The 23,865-nt window shown below is 35.5% G+C and overlaps 1 protein-coding gene across 3 annotated transcripts; it reads left to right on the top strand.

The window, feature by feature from the left end:
- Positions 1-2,650: 2,650 nt before the first annotated feature.
- On the top strand, positions 2,651-5,531 carry LOC127074602 (ABC transporter F family member 4). Of its 3 annotated transcripts, none has more exons than XM_051015933.1 (2): positions 2,651-2,820; positions 3,201-5,531. In XM_051015933.1, exon 2 carries the CDS (start codon positions 3,260-3,262, stop codon positions 5,375-5,377), a length of 2,118 nt encoding a protein of 705 aa, XP_050871890.1. In that variant the 5' UTR covers positions 2,651-2,820; positions 3,201-3,259; the 3' UTR covers positions 5,378-5,531. The 3 variants fall into 3 exon arrangements, with proteins under 3 accessions (XP_050871890.1, XP_050871891.1, XP_050871889.1); XM_051015934.1 differs by having other exon boundaries at positions 2,652-2,820; positions 3,269-5,531; XM_051015932.1 differs by having other exon boundaries at positions 2,653-2,820; positions 3,251-5,531.
- The last annotated feature ends 18,334 nt before the right edge of the window (positions 5,532-23,865 follow it).

Below are 23,865 nucleotides of genomic sequence, written 5' to 3'. Positions count from 1 at the left end.
CAACTACTAACCTACAATTAATGAACCTAACAAATAGTCTATTTGTTAGCAATCTAATAAGTGGAAATTAGATTAACGTGTTCAACCTTTATTTTAGGAAATACATGTACAAGGCCAGCAAACTGGAATAATGTAATAATTGATGTTCAAATCACTATTGAGACATCTTGCTGATGACTGTGTAGGAAAATTACAGAATTTAGTGCTATGGATGATCTCTGCTGAGTCTTTCCACCAGATGCACAGAACTAGGTGTTCCTCCATTCTAGGGTGATATAGAAGCAGATGTCGTGACATCTGTGAACGTGTGCACATTAGTACAGGGTTTAATAACTGTCTTGCAGTATTAGTTACAATGTTGGATCAGATGTCATGACTTGGAGTAGAACATCTGAAATCTGACTATGCCAGAATTTCAATATGAAAGCAAGAATTTCTCATAAGAGATTTATAGTATGAAAGTTAGATGTTCTTTTAGGCTGAGACATGTGTCAAGTTGTAGTTGTTGGAAGGTGATGGTTATGTGTATGTTTCACAATCATAAACTATCTAATGATTTATATGCACATGGCATACTAGGTCATTTAAAAGATCATGAAAGAAAATTTGTGAATGACATGAAAAAATAAAATATGGCTCCAAGGTACATCATTTCTGCTTTGAAAGATAAAGATCCAGAAAACCCCACGAGCTTTACCTAGGTGTATGCGGCTATAGTTAAATACAATACGAGAAAGAGAGGTCCATTGAATGAAATGCAACATCTGTTGAGTCTTATTCATGGAGAGAAATACATGTACTATACCAGAAACAATGACGATTCAAATATTATTGTTGGTATCTTTTCAACACATCCTGATTAAGTGAAGTTGTTGAATATGTTTTATTTGGTGTTGATTTTTTATTGCACGATGGAAAGGATCTAAAAAGGGTAAAAGTTGGTGCCAACAAAGATGCATATGGATTCTTCATTAGAACAACACGTGAGTTACCTTATGCTTGTCAACTTGTCGGTCTCCAAATACAAGGTGATCATGTTCCTTTAGAATCAATTCATGTATTTTGGAAGAAATTAAATATTGAGGAGCATGAGGTCACTCATGAAGATAGTGGGACACGGTTCGATTTAGAAGAAAAGTGTGAAGATTTAAAGAGATATTTCAATACATTGACTTTTGTAGGTCAGAGGGTGATGAAGAAAAAAGTTTGGAAACTAGCACATCCATCCATAACTTCTATGTGTCCACTGCTAATGAAGTACAAGTCAAAGATGAGAGTTAATAAGAGTAGAAAGGGTCAAGAGAGTGATGTGAATTGTGATCCTTCATAGTGGGAGTATACTGAGGGCTCACAGAGAAGTCATACTATGAAGAGATCATGCAAAAAACCAATTGGAAGTCAACCGTCTAACCAGTTTTCGAGATATCTTTACTTGTCTTAGTTTCCTGATTTCTTACATGACTATATTTATGACATTGTTAACGTTGGTAAAGATGGAAATTGTTGTTTCCGTGCGAGACACATAATACACTAGGAAGAAAAAGTTAGGAAGTCAACATAATTTGGTTTGTATTGGAATTGTAGTACATTTTCCATCTTATGTATATATTTTATCAGGTTAATTATTATTCTGTCATACTATTGTGTTAAAAAAGTCAAAATCTTAATGTAAAACACAAAAATTACATAGAAAATGGCTCATTATTCATATAACACAATTTTGTTCTTCAATGGGGTAAAACTTGGAGTTGATTTTGTGCTCTCGGAGGACACCACCTACCTCACTCTTCTGATATCCAAACTGGATAATATGGTGCCTGACAGCAAGAATAAAAAGGTGAGCAAGATTGAGTTTCACCTCCCTTCGATTGATATTAATGGAAAAGTAAAATACAATCGTTTTGAGTTGAAGACTAATGAAGACATGGAAGCTATGTGGAGAAAATATCATTGTTGGCTAACAAAGCGACCAATCGACTTTGAAGTAACAATTTATAACATCGTTTGTATGCTCGACATGTGAGATGATGCGAGAGTGTAATAAAGTAAGGTACCATTCAAAGTAATCATTCGCACACTGTGCAAGGATGAAACATCATCCAAAGTGATAGAAATCTCCACAAATGAAAGGAAGATGTCTCCTTGGACCATCGCTCAACAAAGACCATCAAGAGTGAAACATTAAGCATGGTCAGGAAGAAATTGGTCAATAACAGAAGACCACAATTGTCAACAATCTGCCTTACCTGCTCTAACATCGAAACATATGAGAACTTTTTTAACTTTGACTCGTGGGATGCGACCTTCAGTAGGACACAATCATGTAACAAACAAAGTAAATAAATCACCCCGTTAGTTTAAACACATCAAGTATCAATAATAAATAAATTCAAGATATACAAAATATATATATCCCACTAATTGCAACAACAAAAAGTCATAGGATTTATGTAATTTGAAAAATTCAATAGTTTAAATTTGATAATATTTTTAAAATTTGATAAAAACGCATAGATCCCTCAAAATTCAGGTAAAAGCTCGTAAAAAAATTCTTCAAAAATTCAATAAAACCTCAAAAAATTTCAAAAATTCAGAAAAACACACAAATTTTCAAAAATATAACAAGTAAAAACCTAGGGGATGTGGGGGTGTGAAGAGGTGGGATCCTCAAAATTGAGGAATTCATCGAAAAGCCCAACCCACATCGACGTCCACATCCATTGACCCGTCATATTAAAATCCAAAAAAACAAATGATCGGAATCAAGTTCCCGGAAAACACTGTGACAACTTCACCGCCGGCAGCCATAATCTCTTTCAGGTTTTCCTTTATTATTATTTACTTTATTTTTCGGATTTACTTCCCCTCTCCTTTATCGCGCGCAAGAATTGCATTCCACAAAATTGCATACCGCACTGCGATTCATGATTGAGAGTCCTTTGATATAAATCAACGATTAAGTGAGTTGATTCGTGTTAGGGAATTAGGGTAATTGTTTGAAAAACTAAGCAAGAAATATATCGAAACATGATTAAATCAATTTCATGTGTATGTGATCACTTGTGGCGCTAACATACAATGATATTTTTTAGAATATTATAAAATATATGTTATGATATTTTTATATTAATTTAAATTATCTCTTAGTATCAGATTTTATATTAGTTATTTTTATAATGACATTTTCTTGATTTAAATAGGGATTCTTTTGTATCAATTCTACTATCATCAACAATATTCACTTTTTCAGTTTTTTTCAATGGGAAAGAAAAAGACAGAGGATGCAGGTCCATCTACAAAGGCTAAATCGAAGGAAAAATTTTCTGTCTCTGCCAAGTTGGCCAGTATGCCTGAAAAGGTGTCTTGTTCGAATAAGCCAAAGCCAAAACCTGCTCCAAAAGCTTCTACATACATTGATGATATTGATCTTCCTACCTCTGATGAGGATGATGATTCCGAAGAGGAGTTAGAGCAAAAGCGTAGGCCTGATGTGAAGCCTCTTGAATTGTCTATTGCTGAAAAAGAGTTGAAAAAGCGTGAAAAGAAAGATATTTTAGCTGCCCATGTCGCTGAACAGGCGAGGAAAGAAGCTCTTAGGGATGATCGTGATGCTTTCACGGTTGTCATTGGAAGTCGGACTTCGGTGCTTGATGGAGATGAGGACGCTGATGCTAATGTCAAAGATATAACAATAGAAAATTTTTCTGTGTCTGCTCGGGGTAAAGAACTTCTGAAAAATGCATCCGTGAAGATATCTCATGGAAAGCGGTATGGTTTGGTTGGACCGAATGGAATGGGCAAGTCAACACTTTTGAAGCTTCTTGCTTGGAGGAAGATACCAGTACCTAAGAATATTGATGTCCTTCTGGTTGAGCAGGAGGTTGTTGGGGATGATAAAACCGCGCTCGAAGCCGTCGTTTCAGCCAATGCAGAACTTGTTAAAGTTCGACAACAAGTTGCAGATTTACAGAATGCAGCTTCTGGCAAAGAGGGTGTGGATAAAGATGATACTAATGAGGATGAGGATGAGGATGCCGGAGAAAAGCTCGCAGAGCTGTATGAAAAATTACAACTGATGGGGTCTGATGCTGCTGAACCTCAAGCGTCAAAGATTTTAGCCGGTCTGGGTTTTACAAAGGATATGCAGGGCCGTCCTACAAAATCCTTTAGTGGTGGGTGGAGGATGAGAATTTCATTAGCTCGGGCACTTTACGTTCAGCCCACTTTATTATTGCTCGATGAACCCACTAATCATCTTGACCTGAGGGCTGTTCTCTGGTTGGAAGAGTACCTGTGTCGTTGGAAGAAAACTTTGGTGGTTGTATCGCACGACAGAGATTTCCTCAATACTGTATGCTCTGAAATTATTCACCTGCATGATTTGAAACTTCATTTCTATCGTGGAAATTTTGATGCTTTTGAGAGTGGGTATGAACAGCGTCGTAGAGAGGTGAATAAGAAGTATGAGATTTACGACAAGCAATTGAAAGCCGCTAGAAGGACTGGAAACAAGGCTCAACAAGATAAGGTGAAGGATCGAGCTAAGTTCGCAGCTGCTAAGGAGGCGTCGAAAAGCAAAAGTAAGGGAAAGGGTGATGAGGATGAGGCGCAAGTAGAGGTACCACACAAGTGGAGAGACTACAGCGTGGCGTTCCACTTTCCTGAACCTACTGAGCTCACACCTCCACTTCTGCAGGTTATTAATGTGAGCTTCAGCTATCCAAACCGAGAGGATTTCAGACTCTCCGATGTTGATGTTGGCATTGATATGGGGACTCGTGTTGCCATTGTTGGGCCTAATGGAGCTGGAAAATCTACACTGCTAAATCTTCTAGCCGGTGATTTGAATCCAAAGGAAGGCGAAGTTCAAAGGAGTCAGAAGTTGAGAATAGGGAGATACTCACAACATTTTGTGGACCTGCTGACGATGGACGAAACACCTGTTCAGTATCTCCTTCGCCTCCACCCAGACCAGGAGGGACTTAGTAAGCAGGAGACTGTCCGTGCAAAACTTGGCAAATTTGGGCTACCTAGTCATAATCATCTTACCCCCATTGTCAAACTATCGGGAGGGCAGAAATCTCGGGTGGTTTTCACGTCGATATCCATGTCAAAACCTCACATTTTATTGTTAGATGAACCGACGAATCATCTGGATATGCAAAGTATTGACGCATTGGCCGATGCGCTGGATGAATTCACAGGTGGAGTTATTCTTGTTAGTCACGATTCTAGATTGATATCGCGGGTCTGTGATGATGAAGAAAGAAGTCAAATTTGGGTTGTTGAGGATGGCACTGTCAGAATTTTCCCTGAAACATTTGAAGATTACAAGGAAGATTTGCTGAAGGAGATTAAAGCTGAAGTTGATGATTGAGCTTCCTCCTGTGAGAAGGCCACAATTTCCAAATGCATTTGTTTATTATACACTTCTATCTAAACTAACTTCTTTTATGGATTTTGAAGTTATTTTTTAAGTGCACATCATTAGTATTACACGATGAATTGAATTTCTGATATCCATATTTTAATCCTTCTTCAGCATCAACTTTTTTTTAAGACAACGTTGTATATTACTGTATGTCATAGAAAAAACTGTTTTTTTTTTTGTTATTGAAGTAAATTAGTTAACCAACAATTATTGTTAAACGTATAAGTGTAACCAAATTCGTAGATCATCCAGTGATAAAGAATGCTGACCTGCTATTTCTTTTTCTTTTATTTACCTATGCCATTACTTTTCCTATCAAATAGGGTGAAGGATCACCATTTGTAAAATTTCCGAAATATTTATATTCAAACCATCTTAATAACACATATCTTAACTCATTTGAAAAAAAAAATTCAGAAGTGCTCTTCCAAATTTTAAAAATATATTTCGGTAATCCACTACTACACTGACTTAATTGAAGATGGCTCCGAGAAAAATGAGAAATGAAAGCAGTGTAATCAAGCTGTTATATATTTGAAGCTGTTACTCATTTTCAAGCTGTTATATATTTGAAGAATTAAGAGATTAATAACCCATTCCTTTATCTTCTTCCGCTTTTCTTAGGATGACAACTGATTTTATTGCATTTGGTTTAAAAGAAACCTTTTCAATTCAAATTCTTCAACTTTTCTCTTCTATCAATGTTTATTTTTGAAATTACTTCTCAGCATCCTTTTCCTCCTTTTTCTCTCCCTTCTTCATATCTCTCTTACTCTTATTCCTTCACTCTGACCAGAAGCTAGATCTTCAAAATATTTTCTTCCTTCCTCTTTCCCGCCGCTCTTTCTCTTATTCCTTCTTCCTCTTTTTCTTTTTTCTTTTGATGATTTACGACATTGATTTTCATATCATAATCATACTTGCAAAGATCTTTCACAAAAGCCAAATCTTCCAAAAACAAATCTAGATATGCTATCAACAACCTCACTAACGAAGCCCTAGCTGAAGTTGAAAGAACTCGATCCAAAATATGACACTTTGTTTCTTCTCAAATCTATGGATGAAATACCCTTTTAATGTGTAGAGACTGAGATTAATTGTAAGTTGAAATACCATTTTAATATGATTCTGTTTTGACTAAGGTTATATGTTAGGTTCTTATATGCATATATGGGAGAAATAGAGAATAATTGAATGGAATAATAAAAGAATGAATCGATTGTAAAATAATAATGAAAGTAACAACTGATAGTGAATACCAATCAGCCCCTAAGCACACAGTGCTTCCCTCACCAAGATGGTGAACCCTAATTGATTTCCCCGATACCTAAATCCTACCTTTCTGTCCTCTTTTATAGCCACAAGCTTATTCCTATTTTATCGAAACAAACCCCCCTAATTAAAATAACAAACTTCTGTAATAACTAATTCCTATAATAACTCTAACAAACTCCTATGATTATTTCTTTTATTCTTTTATTCTTTTACTTCTCTTGTAAACCCTCCAAACCTTTGGTTTGGGCCCACTGTCAAGGCCCACCACTTGATCCATCTTTCTATCAATTCCCGCCTCCATAGAAACGGCCTTGTCCTCAAGGCAAAAATCTGGAAATTGACCCTGCAACACTGCATTATCCTCCCATGTCTTGTGCCTCCATTTAATGAGACTTTGTTGCACAGTCACTCCTCCCTTCATAGTCACCCTAGAGCCCATGACCTTCTCTGGGTACACATCACTGTCATCTGTGAGTTCCAAATCTTTGGGAAGTTCGCCTAGAACCTGATAGTCTCCCACTGCTTTCTTCAATAGTGATACATGAAAAACTGGATGGATCCTGGACTGATCAGGCAGTTGTAGCCTATATGCCACTTCTCCAACCTTAGCTATAACTTTGAAAGGCCCATAAAAACGTGCCGCTAATTTTTTATTGATCCGTTTAACCACTGACTGTTGTATGTGAGGTCTTAATTTCAAAAAAACCCATTCACCCACCTGAAAACGCACATCTCTTCTCTTCTTGTTAGCATAGCTCGCCATCTGTTCTTGCGCTCTTTGTAGATGTGATTTAAGTTGTGTTAGAGCCTCATCTCTCTCACTTAGCTCTACTGCCACCGCAGCCACCTTAGTCTCATTTGATAAAAACCGCAGAATACTAGGAGGATGCCTTCCATAAACCACTTCAAACGGAGTTCTCCCAATAGACACATGATAGGTGGTATTGTACCAAAACTCAGCCCACGAAAGCCAAGTTGACCAAGTTTTGGGTTGATCTGAAGCAAAACATCTCAAATAGCTTTCCAGACATCTATTTATCACTTCCGTTTGCCCATCCGTTTCTGGATGATAGGAAGAACTCATCTGCAATTTAGTGCCCTGCAGTTTAAATAATTCCAACCAAAAATGGCTCACGAATAAGGGATCCCTGTCACTGATAAGGGACTTTGGAATTCCATGAAGCTGCACTATTTCTTTTACAAACAATTCAGCAATGAACTTAGTTGTGTAAGGATGCTTGAGCAATATGAAGTGACTGTACTTAGACAACCTATCCACAACCACCAGTACAACCTCATAACCCTTAGACTTAGGCAAACCCGTAATGAAATCTAGCGAAAGATCCTCCCAAATACCATTAGGAATGGGGAGAGGTTGCAGCAAACCTCCGGGAGTAGTGGCCGCATACTTTTGTCTTTGACAGATATCACAAGCACGCACAAATTCTCTCACCGACTTCTACATTCCCAGCCAATATAAATTATCTGCCAGCTTCCGATAAGTTCTCAAGAAACCTGAATGTCCACCAGTAGGAGTGCAATGAAATTCCTCCAACAGTAGAGGGATAGATGGGGACTTAGGAGAAAGAACCAGCCTGCGATGATAAAACAACACACCTTGCTTAACAGAATAGCCTGGCTTAGAATCAGGAGCAGACAACACGGTTTGTATCATGTCCTGAATTTCTGGATCATCTTTCACCTCATCTAATTTTTTTTTGCTATCGGTCCATTGCGGGTACGAAATCAAGGTACCCAAATCAGCATCGTCATCACGTCTGGATAGAGCATCAGCAACTTTGTTATCCCTCCCTGGTTTGTACTTCACCTCAAACTGATAGCCAAGCAACTTAGCCAACCAACACTGCTGGTCTGGGGAAGTTATTCTCTGCTGCAGGAAGTGTTTTAGACTCTTGTGATCCGAGTATACTATGAATTGCTTTCCCAACAAGTAGTGTCGCCAATGCTGGATGCACAATACCAAGGCCATAAGCTCTTTTTCATACACCGACTTTGCTAAATTGCCTTGAGATAATGCTTTGCTGAAAAACGCTACAGGTTTCCTTTGTTGCATTAACACTGCTCTGATACCTCTACCAGCCGCGTCACATTCCACTTCAAAGGGTAGAGAAAAATTAGGTAATACCAAAACAGGGGGTGAAGTCATGATAATCTTCATCAATTGAAAAGCTGCATTTGCCTCTGTTCCCCACGCAAAGTTATCCTTCTTGGTCAGCTCAGTCAAAGGCTTGACCACTTTGCCATAATCCTTAATAAATTTTCTATAGTACCTAGTAAGTCCCAAAAATCCACGAACTCCTTTTACATTCTTTGGTTCTGGCCAATCCAAAATGCACCTTACTTTCGCAGGATCTACTGCTACCCCTTTACCTGAGATAATGTGCCCCAAGTAGTCAATCTGCTTACACCCAAACTTACACTTAGCTTGATTTGCAATAAAACAGTTCTCAAGTAAAACAGAAAGAACCTGACATAAGTGTTTTTGATGCTCTTGAATGTTCTTACTGTATATGAGAATATCGTCAAAAAAAAACTAAGACAAATTTCCTCAAAAAGGGCCTAAAAATATCATTCATGGTTGCTTGGAACGTGGTTGGAGCATTCATTAACCCAAATGGCATCACGAGATACTCATAGTGGCCATTGTGAGTTCTAAAAGCTGTTTTGGGAATATCATCTTCATGCACCCTGATTTGATGATAACCGGACCTAAGGTCAATCTTCGAAAAAACAGTCGAGCCGTATAATTCATCCAATAATTCGTCTACGATGGGAATAAGGTACTTATCCGGAACTGTAGCTTTGTTAAGCGCTCTGTAATCCACACACATTCTCCAACTTTTATCTTTCTTTTTTACCAAAATCACCGGACTAGAGAAAGCGCTCATACTGGGTCTGATCACTCCTGCCTGCAACAGTTCAGTCACTTGTTTCTCAATCTCCTCCTTCTGATGGTGAGGATACCGGTAGGGCCTAACATTGATTGTTCCATGATTTGAAAATAATTTGATATGGTGCACTTGAGATCTCTCCGGAGGCAGCTGAATTTGATCTTTAAAAACTGCAGGAAATTGTTCCAGAATCGCAATTACTTCTGTTGGCACAGAGATCTCGCCAGCTTCCAATTGGTGATGCTGAGATCCCTACCATTCAGTTCCCATCCTATTCTTCTTGTCATCCAAAAAGGAGTTCAGATAACTATGCTCCTCTTGCCTGCTACCTTGACCCAACACCTTAACCATCCGCCCCTCATACATGAACTGCATAGACAACACCTTCCAATCCATTATTACCTTTCCTAGTGTGCTCAGCCACGAGACTCCCAATACTATATCCAAACCTCCCAGATCCAGTACCAACGCATCAATGACTACTTTCACAGAACCCATCTTTATTACAATTCCTTTGCACACCCCTTGAGAATTCACCCTATGTCCATCTCCAAGTTTGATGCTCCTGGCAGGGTCAGGAGTGATTTTTAACCCCAACGCATTTGTTACTTGAGGGGAGATGAAATTGTGGCTCGCACCACTATCGATCAACACTAACACATCCACATTTTCAATTTTTCCCTCAATTTTCATGGTACGATTTCCACTCATACTTCCCAACACACCCATGGATTGACATTCTACCTCCTCCCCATCTTCCTCATCAATTTGCACTTCTTCCATAGATACGATTTCACCTTAATCGTTAAGAGTTTCTCCTTCACCCAAAATCAATACTCGTAAGGATCTCTCAGGACACTTATGGAGAGTAGGGTGATACTTCCCACCGCACTTGAAACACAACCCCTTCGCCCTTCTCTCATCCATCTCGTCGTTGCGAATGCTGCGAATCCCTTTCCCTTTTTCAGGTCGCGAATCATTCTCACCCTTTCTCCCAGTTGAAGCTAACGACGTCTTAGACAGCGTGTTAGATCCATTTGATCCTGTTTTCTGAGTCGGATTGGCCCAACTGGAATGACTTGTCTCTTTCAGATTTGACCCGTTCCTGTTCCGAAAAGTTGGCCCGGCCCAATCACTACGGCCCCATCGATCCTGCCCTCCTTTTTTGCTACCGTATCTGCCCGCGTCATCATCATTTTCTCTCAACTCTTCCTCTACGTCTTTTGCAATACGCATCATCTGCATCCGATTCAGAGGATTGAAAGTCCGAACCCGACGACGAATTTGTGGCTTCAAACCACTCATAAAATAACCCAGATATTGTTCCTCTGGAAGTCTTCCCACTTGTGACGACAAAAGCTCAAAAGCTTCCACAAATTCTTCTACACTACCCCTCTATTTCAACGTGGATAATTCCTCAAAAGGATTTTCCAGACGTCTTCCTCCATAGCGCGTAATCAGACCCTTTTTCAACTTTTCCCAGGACAAATTGTCCTCTGTTTCCATCAAAAGGTTAAACCAGTGTATTGTAGAACCTTCCATACTCAGACGTGCCAACTTCACTCGCATCTCATCAGTCGTATTTTGCACATCAAAATAGATCTCAGCTCGTGTGATCCATGTAACAGGATCGTCTCCTTCGAATAATGGCAATTTCACCTTCTTCCCTGGCAAACGTGATTCCTTATGCGAAGACTCACCCATGGGACCCCCACTCTCCTTATTCGTATTCTTCTGACCGATCTGTTTGCATAAATCAGAGAGAACAGCGCTTTGTTGTTGCATCTGTTGAGCTAACGTCTACAGTGTTGCTTTGACGTCCACCATCTGTGTTTCAACGTCAACCATCTGTGTTTCCAACGCGTCCATACGATCCCCCATCTTGGGCTTTCGTGGCATCTACAATTTCGGTGTGGTGGTGATTTTTTTTTGATCCGGTAGGTCGGACCAATTGTTAGGTTCTTATATGCATATATGGGAGAAATAGAGAATAATTGAATGGAATAATAAAAGAATGAATCGATTGTAAAATAATAATGAAAGTAACAACTGATGGTGAATACCAATCGGCCCCTAAGCACACAGTGCTTCCCTCACCAAGATGGTGAACCCTAATTGATTTCCCCGATACCTAAAACCTACCTTTCTGTCCTCTTTTATAGCCACAAGCTTATTCCTATTTTATCGAAACAAACCCCCCTAATTAAAATAACAAACTTCTGTAATAACTAATTCCTATAATAACTCTAACAAACTCCTATGATTATTTCTTTTATTCTTTTATTCTTTTACTTCTCTTGTAAACCCTCCAAACCTTTGGTTTGGGCCCACTGTCAAGGCCCACCACTTGATCCATCTTTCTATCATTATAAGTTTTTATTTATTTATGTGGTTGTTGCAATCGCAACAGACCGTGATTGTGAACTTCAATTTTTTTCGATTTTATAAGTGCTTATTTTGTATTGTGTTGATGATATTGTTGATGTTTGAAGGTGATGGAGTGTTGTGGGTGATGATGATGAACGTTATAGAAGTTAAAGGTTGATTGTTCTGAATATGGTGATGAAAAGGTGAATCGGATGAATGTTTAAGAAGCTGGTTGTTATGGACTGTCAATGTGGTACTTTGTTTGCAAAATCATTCCTATGCTCAAAGCTTACCGTTTGTTCTTTTCTATCTGAAATGAATTGTTATTGGAATTTTTCATTTCAAAATATAGGCATGTTTGGATTGACCAATTCTAACTTATTGAGTAGTATAATCACTTATGATACTGCTCTCCAGCTTAACTTGTGAAAATAGCTTATATAGGTTATATAAAACATTTTGAGTTGTTATCTTTTGTTATAAAAATAGATTATATATAACACTTATGATAACCGTGTTTTCTTATGTGCTTAGTTTAGTCATTTATGCATACACGGGAAACTTTTACTCAACTAATCTATTTTTTCAAAAAAAAATCTAAAATAACTCATTTTTCAGATTAATTTCCAGATTAATTCACAAACTACCCCACTTTGAAGAGGTGGCGTCAGATGAATTGACACATGTTCTTTAAGTTAAAGAGGTGGTGCCAATTGGATTGACTTATGCACATGGTGTTGTCAATCCAATTGGCGCCCATGTCTAAAAAAATAGAGGAGGCGCCAATTGGCCTGAGGCCTCTGTGTATTGCGTAATATTTTTTGTATAAATAGAGGTGTTTTGTGATTCAATTTTCCACATCTCTTTTCATTATATTGCAAACATGGTTCGTCTTCGTCGCCGCTATGGAAAAATGATTTATTCGATAGACAAGCCTCCGATGGAGATGCTCTTCTGGAACATCGGTTGTTTCGAGCAATGGCAGAGCGATTTGGTTCGTTGGTTAGACAGAAACATACCTGAAGGCGAAAAAAATAGAAGTATTGAGAGACTTGATGCCTTACGTAAATGGGTGCGAGTAAAAAATGATAGGGATGCTAGGAAAGTGATGTTTGGACCAAATGATATCAGTTTGATTGTTGTAATCAGTTAGAAATGTTGTTTTTAAATGTTGTGGTTGTCGAGCAAAAAGTCAACTATTGACCAAAAGTCAACTGTTGTATTTTGTAGCCTTTGTACATGTATGGACTTTGAATGTGATTGTATATATTTAAATGCATTGACTATTTGAAATGAATTGTATGGATATGAAAGATATTGAAATGATTGAACATGCTAACATGAATTAATGGACACAAATTTTGAATGAATCAAGACCTAAGGACCAAAATGGATAATGATTAGGACATATCCAATGATTCATGGACCAAACACCAATGAAAATGACATGGAATAGATTAAGTGACGAACTTGATGAATACCTAATCATGGATCAATAGACATGACCATAACTTGGATGAACAATGCCAAGCATGAAACAAAAACTCTAGCAAGGCTCAAGATGTACAATGAACTAGGTCATAATCAAAGATTCATGAACCAAACAACAATGGCAATGCAAATGTCATGAATGACATTGACCAGATGAAATAGGTTAAACATGGACTAGGAATGAGGATATGATCAGATGCAATGCTATGGATGAATTGAATCAAGTGGAAGTTGTGATGCCATGAAAATGGGCTTGAACCAATGAATATAGACAAGCAAAAGATGAACATGTAAGGCCATGAAGTGAATACTAAACAGACCAAAGAAACCTCCATAATCGACCATGAACAAATGGGTCTTGAATGGATCTTGACCAGACAAGTGAAGCATATACAAATGATGACACAACAATCATATGACTGCCAAACACCACAACAATCATTTCAACCGTTCCTCGACGCATCATTCACACCAATTCCTCCCTTTAATCGTCATGGTCGCCCTCCAATAACTCAAACACAACCCAACTACTCTAGCATAGGTCACGACTCAGCTATGGTGGTGTCGCTTCATTACAGGTGGTGAAGATTTTCCTGGGCCCTCAAATCCTCAAACACCTGGGGTGAATCATCAACGTGGGTTAGGGTCACGCGTTCGGGTAGCTAGGGGATGTGGTACCGGAGGTCGGTTAGGTCATCCCGATCAACGACATTAGTCTTTGTGGTATTCGTATGTAAACGTATATTAATATTAATATCAATTGATCCGATTTCGACTTTTATTAAAAAACAATTAAGCAATACACAGAGGCGCCATACCAATTGGCGTCTCCTTACATTTTTTTTACACATGGGGCCAATTGGATTGGCAACACCATGTGCATAAGCCAATCCAATTGGCGTCACCTCTTTAACTTAGAGAACAAACACCAATTCATCTGGCGTCACCTCTTCAAAGTGGGGTAGTTTGAGAATTAATATGAAAAATAAGTTATTTTGATTTTTTTTTTTGAAAATGTGGGTTAATTGAGTAAAAGTTTCTATACATGACTTATGTGGTAAATGAGTTTGTTTTTGAAATTAATTTCAGAACCATTTATATTGTTTAAATTTTGACTACCAATATATATATATATATATATATATATATATTATATTTTGATTAAGTATCAAATACAATATTGACATTTTTAATGTATATTAACTAATATTTATAGTGTAGTTAATGTGTATGAATGTATGATATATTTATTACTTAATTATCATTTTAAAATAAATATATTTAATAATGATATTTTTATATTTAAAAACAAATTAAATTAAATGTATTAAAATAAATATATTTAAAAACATAATAAGATATTATATTCAAAATTTAAAACTTTTATATTTAAAAAAATATATATTAAAAAAACAGTTTTATAATTGAGAATAAAATAAATAATAATAATAATATGTCAATTTTAATCGAGTATTTGTTTTAATGAATCAGTTTTTGTATATTAAATTAGTATAAAAATCGATTAAATTTTATATTATACAAAAGTAAATCTTAACTGGACAAAAATCGTGGTGCCTACAAAAAAAGTTGAAATTATAGTGTCTATCACAAAAATACAATGAAGTATAATATATTCCAGTTTGTCAAATGAGAAAATAAAATATGCATAACTATTAAACACTTGTAAAATATATTAAAAATATAATAATTGATAAGTAGTTTAATTGAAAAAGATGTGCATTAATTTAAAATGTTTTTTAATAAAAAAAAAGATTAAATATGATTTAAATATTTATATACGAGAACAATTTATTGATTCAAATATTTTTATATACGAGAATAATTTTATTATTGATTCAAATATTTTTATAAATATTGTTTAAAAAATAATATTTATATAAGGAAAAAAATACATTGTTGAGTCAAATATTTTTATTTACGATAAGCACTTTACTATTTATTCAAATAATTTTATAAATAATGTCAAAAAAAAAATTATATACGGGAAAAAAATTGTTAATTCAAATATTTTTATATACGCAAAAAATAATATTGTTATAAATGGGGACAACTTTACTACTTATTCAAATATTAAATAATAAAAATTTATCGATCATTTTTTTCAAATATGTGAAAAAATTAATGGAGCTTTAAAAAGACTGAGTTGATATTTTAAAATTGTATTCTCTCTTATAAAATAATTGTCTTTGTAAGAAAACTAAAATGACTTATTTATTTAATATAAGTTTCAATAGTTTTTATTTTTAATCATATTATTCATAATATTATTGTTTACATTACATATTTTACCTTTATTATTATTTCAACTTAAATTTACTATTATTCTTAAGTTTTTCTTTTTCTTTTTTCAACCTACTATTTTTATTATAGGCTGAAAACGTACCCTGTGCATAGACACATGTTTGTTACTAGTTAATGCAGACAACCAGAAACAAGTGTAATAGATTACTACACTCTATTCAAAAGTCATGTTGGTGAATTGAGTGAATTGCAAACCCTACTTGAATGCAGTTGCGGAGCTGCTAAAGTATTGACACAAAGGGAAGAAGAACAATGAGTCCATCTTTTTCTTAGAGGCTTTGATAGTGAACAATACCCTCATATCAAGGAAACCATACTTAATATTGATCCACTACCCTCTCTTAGGCGTGTCTTTAATCAAATGCAAAAAGAAGAATCTCATTTTGCAGCAGATAAGGAAAAAGATTCCAAGGTGGAAAATGTATATGTGTTTTACTCAGGTGCAAATAGGAAAAGAGGAAAGGAATACCACTCAAGATTAAAGTGTGCTCATTGTGGAAAAAATGGACATGTCAAGAAAAAATGCCTTGAGATTGTTGGATATCTAGCAAGTTGGGAACCGCGTAGAACTAAAAGGCGAAAACCTAACAAATATGGAGGGAATCAAGTAGCAAATTTTGCTCAGGTCGCTGAGAGAAAAGAATATCCAAAAGCAACAACATCAAGACACGTCCTACATAGAGTTCGTGCCAAAAATCGTGCAAACACACATAAAAACATGACTGGTGTTTAACACCATATGACTCATTTGACCTCAATATTGAAGAAAATCAGAAAATTAGATAAACCTTTCTATATAACTACACCATCAGGGGTTTCAACCTTAATTGGAAATATGGGTGATGTGAATTTATCAAGTTCTCTTACGTTAAAATATGTGTTATTTATTTATGACTTTAAACGTAATATGAGAAGGGGTTTATGTCTTCACAAAGCAACATCAACAAGTATTAATGGGTGAAGCTAAGAAGGACATGACAATCTTATGGCACATCAGAATAGGACATTCCTCAAATCAAGTCCTTCAACATATTTCACATTTAGTCAAACTCAATTTTGATAGAGCAAACTGCTATGATGTATGAAACAAGGCAAAACATTGTACAAACCCTTTTCTTTTAAGTAATAATAAAGTTGAAGCACCTTTTGAATTGATTCACTGTGACTTATGGGGGAGATATCATACTGCCAAAAATAATGAATCACATTACTTTCTACCAATTGTATATGACTACACTTGTGGCATAATGGTAGTCCGTCATTGCATGAATTTAGTTGAAAAATCAAGTCAAAACAAGCGAAAAATGAGCCAAAATGAAGAAAAAGACCCAAGAATGAGAAAAAAAATAGTCAAGTGTGAAGATTTGTGGACTTAGTAAAAATTTGAGTGAAAAAAGAGCAAAAAAGAGTGCAGCTTCAGAAATAATCACATGCACCATCGCGCAACATCACGTGCACAATAGGGCCATAAAAGTTGCATTGCACGCACACAATGATCTTTTTTTCTGACGTGTCTAATCCATTCTGAGCTCTTTTGAAGGGAAATTTGTGTACTATGATCAGGATTACAAAAATTGGAGAGCAAAACACAATTTTGAGAGCATCAATGGTGATTTTTAGGGCATTTGAAACCATTGGAAGCCATTACTTCAAGGGAATTCATATGTTATTTTTATCTATCAATTGTAGTATTATTATCTGAATTATGAGTAGTTAAACTACTCTAAGTTAGGTTGTGTTATGATGAACCCAAGATAATAATAATCATAATGTTAATGATAGGATCAAAAGTAGTCATCTTCAGTCACATGATCAATTTATACATCATTAAATAAGTCCGAGATATAACAAGTGTATTCTAGAAAGGGCAATACGACCAATAATAGAAATTTATAGTTAGTAGTTAGTGACGTGACTTGGAGTGAAGAGACCAACTAATCATTTTCACATTATAAAGAGTAGGAAGTTAGGAGAGAGGATCACCCTGGATTATTGTTAGTAGATTTATAAGAATGAATAGGGAGCTCTAGCTTCCATATAGGAGCCTAGTCGGGGTGAGAATAGACTGGGACGAGTTAGATTTTTCCAAACTTAAGCATGGTTTGTTAAAAATATCAAAGCCTAATTCTAACCCATGGCCTATCATAGACCTATTTTTAGGCTCAAGTTTGGCCTTTTAGAATGCTTGATTGACCTACTAGCCTAATTAAAAGTCTATTTCATTTAAACATATTTAAATAAGCAATTCAAATAATGTTTATATAGACTAAAAAACAAAAAAGATCAATGATACTAAAGTTTGTTTGCATTGACTTATATGATTTTACCGAGTAACATAAGTTTTGTGAGACTATTTGTTTAGAAAAATTTATGAAAACAACTTAAGACATAATTCATAAGAAGTTCTCCAAAATAACCAAGTCTTATATTTGTATTTCAATTCAAAGTATAAAATATAATATAATTATAATAGTAGAATCATTCGTAGAAATTTAAATAAGCCGCTCTAATATGCTTAAAAGACTATAAAATTAAATCATTTCCGCATCATAATACATAAAATTAAATCGTTTCCACATCAAATTCGTCAGACGGATGTAAGCAATCCACGCCTATATGTAGTTGATGCTATCTTGGTTCTGTTTGTTTTCTCAATAGCATTTCTGTATATTTCAAGAGAGACATGGGAAGACTTTTCTAATTTTTCTTTCCTCAAACTTCATTTTATTATACTTCTGATTTTAATTGTAGTTCTTTTAATGTGTGTATGATGTCAATTACGGGTTGATCATGATTCTGACCCAAAATTTATAAATCATGAATTCAATGGACTAAATCATTTAATTAATCTATAGGTGTTGTCGATTACACATAGAAGGAAATACAACAGTTTTGTTCAAATTATCTGAGATCAATTGTGGATTAACTAATATATAATTTTCTAGCAAAACTCCAACTAATATATGAAAACCCTTAAACCCAAACTAAAATGTAGCAAAATATCTGATTTGAGTTTAAATTTCCCAACAAAATAGCTACGAAATTGCCACAAACGAAATTAACTAAACGAAATTAAAATTAAAAAAGTTTTATTGAGACCCTTTTTCATTTAAGCTTATAATTCATTACTAGGATGAGAACACAATCAAAAAAGTTTTTTTTTTTATTTACAAAACTTTGTGCATAGCAATATTGAAAACTAAAAAACCTCTAAAATAGTAAAGAAATAAGATTTGCATAATCCAAATAATATAACATGGTAACTTCGGAAAGTGCTTTAGCTCTTGAAGATGCAACAGCTTTGACTAGAAATCTATTCTCTATAACTAATTATTACGTGGAGCTACAACTCTAGCTCCATTGAGGTATGTTTAAATTGACTCATTATTGTCTATTGTGAATCCCAGAGAAAAGCGATTTGTTCATATTCTTCAAATTCTGCTATGCAATTGTGCTAGAATATGTAACTCGGGTTCAATTCGAATCTCGTTGTAGGTTCTAACCAACACTGTGTTACTTGAATTTGTAATTTTAGATATTATTAGAGTTGTAGATTATAGGTATCTAACAAGTAAGCTCAATGCACAATAGCACCTGTAACCAACTGCAACTAACTGTCTAACACAACACAGTTAGAAGCAGTTATAACAAGTCTAACTAACATGCGATAAGAAAAGAAAAAGGGATCAAAATGCATCATTTACGCCGAAATCTACTTAGAAACCTCGACCATGTTTGTAGAATAACCTTTTTAAATTTTGGATTCATTTTAAGATCATCTTCTATGTTTACTTCAATCATTACTACGAAAAACACATATTACAACGATTAGAAAAAGGATACCACCGCGCTGGACTAACCATTGTGAGGTAAATTGTGATTGTATGTATGATGTTTTTCACCACTGTCGTGCAACCGTGATTATAAGTCAATTAACGCGCTACTACCACAACAGTTACTTTAAATAACTGTTATTGTATGTCTCCACCTATCACAATGGTTACTTTAAACAACCATTGTTATATGTCTTTTAATAAAATAAAAACAAATGCAGCAGTAGAACAACAAAAACAACAATAGCAAGAACAACAAAAACAACTAGAATTACAATAAGAACAAGAATAACAGCAGCAACAACAACAACAATAACAACAACAAGAACAAGAACAACAATAACGACTAACATTGCTAACTTGAATCCATGTTTTCCTTGTCTCATTCAAGTTGGAGAAGAGGTGATGGAGTTCTGAAATTTGTTAATGAAAGAAATGATATTTTCGAGTTTGTTTTTGGAAGAAATGATATTTCGAGCTTGGTTTATTGGAGAAATAGAGTGTCGTACATGGAAGAAGAGGTTTGGAGGTAGACGATGAAGTTCGTCTAAGTTGGAAGTTCATCTAAGTTTTAGGTTTCACATGGATCACTAATGGTAGTGTCTTGAGCGTTGATACTCACTAAATGGCGGCAAAGATTTTTTTAAGAACGATGAAGAAACTCAATAAACACGCTTATATAAAGTGGCTTAAAAATAAATAAAAACAAAATTGTAGGTTCCAACCTATCACAACGAGTACTTTAAACAATTGTTGTTGTATGTCTCAACCTATCACAACGGTTACTTTAAACAACCGTTGTATATTTTTTAATAAATAAACAAAAACAAAACAGTAGGTGCTACGAATCGATCTCATGACCAGACACCATTTTTTACCACAATTGGAAGTTCCAACCATGGTGAAAAGTGGTTTAAAAAAAATTAAAAAAAAAATTGTGTTAGGATTTGAACGCATGACCAAACACCACTTCTCACCACAGCTGGTACTAATGTCTATTAGTAATACTAAAAAAAAGCGTCCCAAAAAAATTATTACCATGGTTAACAGGAAGACCGTTGTAAAATGGGTGTCACGAAAGGTCTATTTTATAGTAGTGAATCTTTAAATCGGTGTTTTGAAAATATGGATCGGTCGCTCTGACCGATTCAACCAGTCGAAGTCATAAAACATGTCAAAATCAGTTTGAACGGATATACTTGGACGAACCGTTCCAATGAAAAAATGAATGAAATAATAACTAAGTCATATCATAAAACAATGTTCACAAATCACAATGTGTAATGATGAATGAAAGTATGGGCGGCTGTGAATGGTCAAGAGCAAAAACTAAAGTAAACTGAATCTATTACACATTTAAAAAGGGAGTGAAAGTAGAAGAGAATCCAATAGAATTGAAATTTGACCTTACTGTGATATGTTATGGTGACCTCCAGATGAGGATCTTCTACACCAGAACTCCTCTAATCCTGCAAACACAAATAAGAAAATTGTGAATCGAGATCCATAAAGAAGGTTGAATAACAAAAATAGGAACTAACTGAACAATTGTAATCGAAAGAGTAAGATAAGGGAGATATCATCTTGCAACCGAGGTTGGTTGATTCACTCTAGTGAAAAGTGAATAACAAGAAGACTAATAAATCAGAAAGATTGATTCTTGTTCATCAAGATTTGGTTTGGAATTCTCCATAGGTTTGGTGAGATTCCACATTGGGAATTTGGCATATTTCCAACATCGGGTATATAGAGAACTGATTCTGTGATTCTTGGAAAGCATAACACGATGAATCATCTGGACGGGAATATTTCAGCGAATCTCCCAATTTTGAAAAATCATAATTATGAGAATTGATGCAAGCAAATAAAGATTGTTTTTTGCTGTCAAGATCTTTGGGATCTTGTGAAGGAGGGAGTGACGCCGCTTGCAGAAAACACGATAGATGAAGAAAAAGTTATACACAAAGAATTAGAGAAGAAAGATTTTAAAGCTCTATTTATGTTTCATCAATGCGTTGATCCATATGATTTTGAAAAGCTGAGTGTTGTTGAATCAACGAAAGAAGCATGGGAAATTCTAGAGAAATCATTTGGAGGTGCTAAGAAGGTGAAAGAGGTGAGGTTACAAACTCACAAAAGACTGTATGAATTGCTTCAAATGGAAGAAAGTGAAAGCATAATTGGTTTTTTCATTAGGATTACAAAACTGGTGAATCAAATCAAGGTATGTGGAGAAGTGTTGACATCAAGATCAGTTGTTGCAAAGATCTTGAGGTAATTAGCTCCAAATTTTGGCCACTTAATGGTATCCATAAAAAAGTCGAAAGATTTGTCAACAATGATAACCGGTTAACGTCTGCACATAACTGGTTACCACTGAAAGTGATTTAATTTTTATATCAACTGTAACCAGTTACAAGTTGTGTAACTGGTTACCACTGAAAGTGATTTAATTTTTGTAGCAGCTGTAACCAGTTACAAGTTTAGTGTAACCGGTTACAGACACAAGTTTTTCAATTTTATGTTATTTGGCTTATGTTATTTGAGTCTTAATCACTTTATAATACTTGTGTAAATGCATTGGAGGTTTCCTCAACAAAATTGAATGAAAATATTCTCACCCTCAATCATCTCTCTCTCAATTTTCTATTTCCCTCTCCACACTCTAATTTTCTCCATTATTCACCAATCTTGTAGTTCCAAGTTCCAACATTTGGCATCAAGAGTATGATTCTAATACACAAACACATAGTATGCAACATGAATTCTGTCTCCAATGAAAGAATCCTTGTAAAACTACTCATCCTTAATGCGAAGAATTATGACAAATGGTGTAAACAAATGTAATTATTGTTTGGCTACCAAGATGTTCTTGAAGTGGTCAAGAACGTGGTGAATCCTCTTGTAGAAGGTGCGACTGATGCACAACGAGAAACACATAAGGAAAAGAAGAAGAAAGATTTTAAGGCACTATTTTTGATTCATCAATGTGGGGATGGTGATAACTTTGAGAAAGTTGGTGACTGCGAATCGTCAAAGCAAACGTGGAAAATCTTAGAGAAGGCATACACAGAGCTAACAAGGAGAAGGTGGTGACGTTACAAACTCACAAGTGCCAACTTGAATTGGTTCAAATGGAAGAAAAGGAATCAATCAACAATTTCACAACAAGAATCACTCGGTTGGTGAATCAAGTGAAGACATGTGGAAAAACAGTCACGAAGCAGTAATGTTATCGCGGAAATTTTGCGTTCTATAACCTCAAGATTTAACAACGTGGTTGTAGCGATTAGGGAATCGAAGGATCTTGTGATGATGGGAAAAAAGGAGTTGAAAAGCTCTCTTGAGGCTCGTGAGCAAATGATGGGGGAGAGAAATAATGATAAGACAAATGAGGAGACCGCTTTGCAAGGTCACTTCAACGAGAAGGACAAGAGATTAAAAGGAAAATGGCCTATGAAGAGTAAAGGGAATTTTCAGAATTTCGGTGGAAGAGAGTCCCAAATATTCAAGAATTTGACTTGTTAAAGGGGTGAGAGCAGCTGAAAAAAAATTGATGGTCAAGGCAACTTTAGAGGTGAAAAGAAGAGGTTTGACAAAAGCAAAAAGCAGTGCTTTAAGTGTCAAAGGTTCAGTCATTTTGCAAGAGAGTGCAATGCGAACAAGAAGGAACCTTAAAGAGAAGAAGCCAAGGTTTAAAGACAAGAGTTTGATAAAGAGAATACACTCTTCTTCATGATCACAGAAGGAAAATGCAACAACAACAGGCTACGAGACAACAACTGCAACAATTCTAGGAATGCTGCAAAAACAGGTTAAAATCGGTTACATAAAAGTGTTAACCAATTATATGCAAAAGAAAATGTCATGGTGACTGTGAGAGAAGGAGTCCAGTGCGGCGTGAAATGGTATTTGAACTCGGGATACTCTACTCATATGATGGGCAATAAGGATTGGTTTGTCAAAATCATTCGTGCCATGAAGAACAAAATGAAGTTCACGGATGACATCACTCTAGCGGCCGATGAGATCGTTGATGTTTTAATCATAAAAAGGTATGGTGGACATTCCTTGATCAAATATGTATTGTACATTCTAGGAATCAAATGTAACCTTCTAAGTATTGGCCAATTGCTTGAGAAGGGTTACAAGATTCACATGGAAAATAAGGGGTTGCACGTTATGGATGCAAATGAGATTTTGGTCCTTAAAGCTCCTATGGATACCAATAGAA

The sequence above is a fragment of the Lathyrus oleraceus genome, chromosome 4 (genome assembly GCF_024323335.1).
Source record: "Lathyrus oleraceus cultivar Zhongwan6 chromosome 4, CAAS_Psat_ZW6_1.0, whole genome shotgun sequence".
NCBI lineage: Eukaryota > Viridiplantae > Streptophyta > Magnoliopsida > Fabales > Fabaceae > Lathyrus > Lathyrus oleraceus.
Note: the sequence above shows the minus strand (reverse complement) of the source record. Positions and strands in the feature narration are given on the sequence as shown.